This window comes from Lycium ferocissimum, chromosome 4 (genome assembly GCF_029784015.1).
Source record: "Lycium ferocissimum isolate CSIRO_LF1 chromosome 4, AGI_CSIRO_Lferr_CH_V1, whole genome shotgun sequence".
Taxonomy (NCBI): Eukaryota; Viridiplantae; Streptophyta; class Magnoliopsida; order Solanales; family Solanaceae; genus Lycium; species Lycium ferocissimum.
The window spans coordinates 47384419-47389190 of NC_081345.1; the positions used below are offsets into that span (position 1 = coordinate 47384419).

At 32.8% G+C, this 4772-nt stretch overlaps 1 protein-coding gene across 1 annotated transcript; it reads right to left on the bottom strand.

Moving 5' to 3' along the window:
- Positions 1 to 225: 225 nt before the first annotated feature.
- On the bottom strand, positions 226 to 1456 carry LOC132053363 (uncharacterized). The gene has a single exon (XM_059445355.1). The coding sequence runs from the start codon at positions 1269 to 1271 to the stop codon at positions 774 to 776; it is 498 nt and encodes a 165-aa protein (XP_059301338.1). The 5' UTR covers positions 1272 to 1456; the 3' UTR covers positions 226 to 773.
- Between the last annotated feature and the right edge of the window lie 3316 nt (positions 1457 to 4772).

Consider the following 4772-nt stretch of genomic DNA (forward strand, 5'->3'; position numbering starts at 1 on the left):
CCAACCCAATCATACCAATAAATTCAAAAACACTATACGAAATGAAGTTTCACATCATGCAACAAGACGTAAAAACTCAAAAGGAGGAGTTGAGTTGTTATAAGTTGTGTGCAAAATCTTTAATTTAATAAGTACAGGTTACCTTTTACCAACATAAATATCGAATGAAATATTTTCTTTTCCACTGTATTTTATTATAAATAATAAACAAAGTTCACTAGAACATCACAACAACAAAATACATTTTATACATACATCATACATGGCACAACCATTTACGATATCTACTGTTAGACAAAACTACTACTATTTCTAACTTTGGCTTACACTCTTGATCTAATCTAACAACTTCTCATAATAAGGAGATAAAGAAATTTCCAATTAGCTCAAACACTTAAGCTTTTCCAAATTCTGATTTCTGAATAAACCAATCCCATATCCCCCAAAAATCACACGGTGCCTTCCTTGGATGTCTTGAAAGGGCGACGTAAAGCAAAACAATCGACTTTCATGTGATTATTTTCCGTCAATCAAAGCCCCTCGCTGTAAGCTAGACTAAACTGTTAGTGTCGTACAGAAAAGTCAATATCGAGATCATAGCAAACAAAGAGAGAATTGAATGATTTTTTTTTCTTGTTCTTTCTTTTTACAAATCAGAGCGATAAAGGGCTGAATCTCACTAGATCATGACAGCAAGACCACTTTGCTACTTACAATATCCCGTCGCGTATTTAAATTGTCTGCAAAGGAAATCTTGCAAACAATTGTTCAACTCAGTAATCAATACCCTCTTCTTTATTCTTTCTAACAAGTGCAAAATACCCAAGAACAGCACAAATAGCAGCAACAAGATTCCCTTCTCTGATCAAAACTCTAACAACAAATCCACTAATCTCACCAGTCAATTTCTTCCCTTCCATAACCAAATCCTTTCTCCCTTTTCCTGCAAATGTTAACAAAACCAATATACTAATCCAAGTAACAAGTGTAGCTGGAACAACAACAATTAAAGCTGCTACAATAGACAAAACTCCAAAAGCAAGTCCTAATACCATAGATGCATATAAAGCTGAGGAAGCTGAAGTGGAGTTTAATTTCATGGTTGATTCATAAAAAGAAAGAACTGATTTGAGGAAATTCCAAGAAAGTGATAGTAAAATTGTGTAGACTGTGATGAAGAGGAAGACCCATGTTCTTCTTTTGCTCATAAGTTTTAAGAGAAACATAGATGATGAGGTTGATGATGGTGGTTCTTGTTTAGTTTCAGCCATGGATTCTTCTTGATTTTTTTGCTGTTTCAATTTACTGTGATTTCAATGGATTTGGATTTTGCTCTTTCTATTTTACTCCTCTTTTTTGCCAACTTTCCCTTTTCTCTTTGATTTGTATGTTGCTTGGTGATGTGGTTTGTGTGGGATATTTTTGGTGAACATGACTTTATTAATGTACTTTTGATAGTGGTTAACACATGGTTGTTAGTCATCATTTTTTAGTAAGTCGTCAATTTTAGTGTATAGTAATGAAGAGCGTATGTAATTTCTTAATGAGTTTAACTTGTAAGTACTACTCTCCCTCCCTCTAATTTTACTTGTCATGTATTGACTTGACACGACACGCTTATTAAAGAGTCAAAAATTAAATGACATATCACTCTTTGAATATAATGTTTTGGGAAATGCATTAAGAAGTGATTATGGTAAATAATAAGGGTAAATTAGGAACCAAGTGTTAAATTCTATCTTGATTTTCTAAACTGAATAAGTAAAAGTGGACATCTATTTTTAGTATAGGGGACAAATAAAAGTGAACAAAGTTAGTATATTCTAATTCTAAGCTGTCACGTCACCTACTCCATCCGTCTCATATTGTTGGTCATGCTTTTTAAAAAGAGTTATATCAAATTATTTATCATTTAGAAATTCAAGATAAAATTAATTTATTTTTTTTTATATATATTTTACCTTTAATACTCCCTCCGTCTCATATTAGTTGTCAACAGACACAAAGAAAGATTCGAGCAACACTATATAGTTGGTGATCATTTTCATTAAGTTACAAATTAATGCTTACTATAACATAAATTTATAAGTACTATGTAATTAACTCGTAGCTTCAATTTGAGTCAATATCGACGGATTCAAAGTCAAAATGGTTTTGGAGAAATTGAAAAGAATTTGGTTAAAGTCTTCTCACAAATTTGGGTGGAGAAGTACCGGCATGTTTTGAACCAAAAACTTTTTGACTCTATAACACTTATACACCTTCAAAAAAATTGTAATTATATAAACATGTCTTCTTCAGCAGAAACTCTTTTATTCCACATAACTTTTTCCCAAAGATTCTCCAAATGGACAAGGCACTCGGAGTGTTATTGGGTAAGGTATTTCATGTTAATTCCTATATAATTAAGTGATCGATTGATATATAATAAGAACACAAGTATTAATTAAATGATAAAAACTTATAAAAAAGACATTACATATATGCCATCCGATACGCGTTAATTTTTTATGTTTGTTTATGGATGGAAAAATACAGTGGGGAAGGTGCTAAGTACTCACTTTTTGATTCAAGATTTTAAGTTTAGAAGTTCTAGATCATAACCTTTTTTGCTTACTGAGTTTTAAATAGATTATTTATACGCACATAAGTAAATTTCTTAATATCAATTAAGATCCGGATCAAAACTATTGAGTTTGCTGTACCCGTAAGTTCCAGGGGCGGAACCAAGCATAGCCAAGGGGGTTAATCCCCTTTGGCAAAAAATTACACTGTTTATACACGGTTAAAAATTATTTTTATGTATATTTAGTAGATATTGAACCTCCTTCGACTTCTTCGTGTGTTCACTTCTACAAATTTTGAATCCCTTAGTTGAAAATCCTGATTCCACCACCGCCCGTAACTTAAGCTTAGATCCGCCACTTACTTTTGAGAGGGTCAAAAAGTAAGAGAGCAATGGTGGCATTTTCACGCTTTTGGAAACATTTACTTCTTAGACTCGATCTGTGTCGTTCCTTTCTCTGGTTGTTGCCTTACTTTACACCCTGCCAGATTCCTTGCTGCACTCCATTTCACAAGCCAACTTTGAAGGCAGCATGCCAATATCATAGGGCCAAAAGCAAAAGATAAAAAACAAAGAAGAGTACGCATTAAGTTGAAGACTTTTAATCTCTATTCACATTCAAATTTGCTTCTTGCAGTCTTGCTGACATCTAAGATGTCACGTTGTCTTTGTGGTCTATGAGTTGCCTCTAGCTTGTGAAGTTCAAAAACAAAAAAGCTACTCCCTCCTCCAAAATTTAAACGTATTACTTTCCATGTAATTTCAATATTCTATGGGGCTTGTTAGAGCTCACAAGATTCAAAGAGCATCTTTGTACATTATACCTTTAATTCTAGACTATAAAATTCAAAAGTGTCCCTTAATTCCTTAAATTTCATAGCTAGTCAAACTAAGATGCTTAAATTGAAACTGAGGGAGTAACTAAGACAGACTTGCTCAACCCCTTTTATCACATGGAGCTAGCAAAGAAAGGTATCAAACTGACCCTGGTAAAGGAGGAGTTGAGTGACATTCTACTTTATATACAATCAACAAGTATTTTTTTTTTTTGCAGTAATAGTTTAATCAATATCCTCTGAATTCTCCCAAGTTGTTTGTGCTAATATTGTTATGAAAATCAGTAGGCCAAGGCCATGCCTATTTCATCTCAAAACTTAGCCAAAGCCAGGGATTTGTTATCTGTGATGTCGTCGTTTTATATTTTTAAATCAAAAACATATAATTTGACATGGTTTTCCATCCAAACACCAGTTGGTTTTAACATTCTGAGCAACAGAAGCATCAAAGGTAATCATTCAAATCCGCATCCAACGAGTAAAATTTAGTATTTGCTTGATCAATGAATTGTTAACCCCTTCTTTGGACAAACAAAACAGGAGGCACCATGAATCATACTTCAAATTTGTGTTGACAAAACCGTACTATAATCTAACCTCAATTCGATGTATCTAATATAAGTCCTTGATAAATCTCAAACATTTTATCGAAGAAAAATGAGGGTCAAACTATGGAACTTGCAAAACTTTTACAAATAAAATCAGCACTGAACAGAAGTATTGACCATTATGTTGTATTTTGACAGATTTGTTATGTAGTTCTAGTTAAGTTAAAACTAAAACTACTCTTAATAAGAAACAACAGATCAAAACTGATAATTTCACCTTCCAAGTTACTTCTATCTAATTGACCTCCATACATGAAACATTTTGGTTGTGTCCTGTAGTTGCAAGTGCATTAATTGCAGTTTAACACCAACTTTACATCAGTTTTGCACAAGAGCAAGTATTAACATATCATAGTTGAGGAAAACATCAGTCAGCAAAGACAAAGATTGCAGGATGAACAACAATTTACAAATAATATAAGTATATAATTCTGCACAATTGAGCAGGCACCAAACACAGTAAAACGTTAAGCAAAACACAAAAAAAAAATGCATTGTTTCTTGTAATAATTAAACTTTCATTCATTTTCTCAAGATTTGCATTCTATGGCAAAATCAAACATCCATTTCAAAGTTAACACACTAATCCTGTACTCTTAATATTTCACTCAATTCACACAAGTAATCGATCACACTTCACACCCTTAATAATCGATTATTTGTGTTAACCTTATTCACAACCTCTCTATTTCTCCCACTCCATGTAGCAACTCTATCAAAATCATCATCCAATTTCCTAACCAACCCCCTTTTTTCAACTCT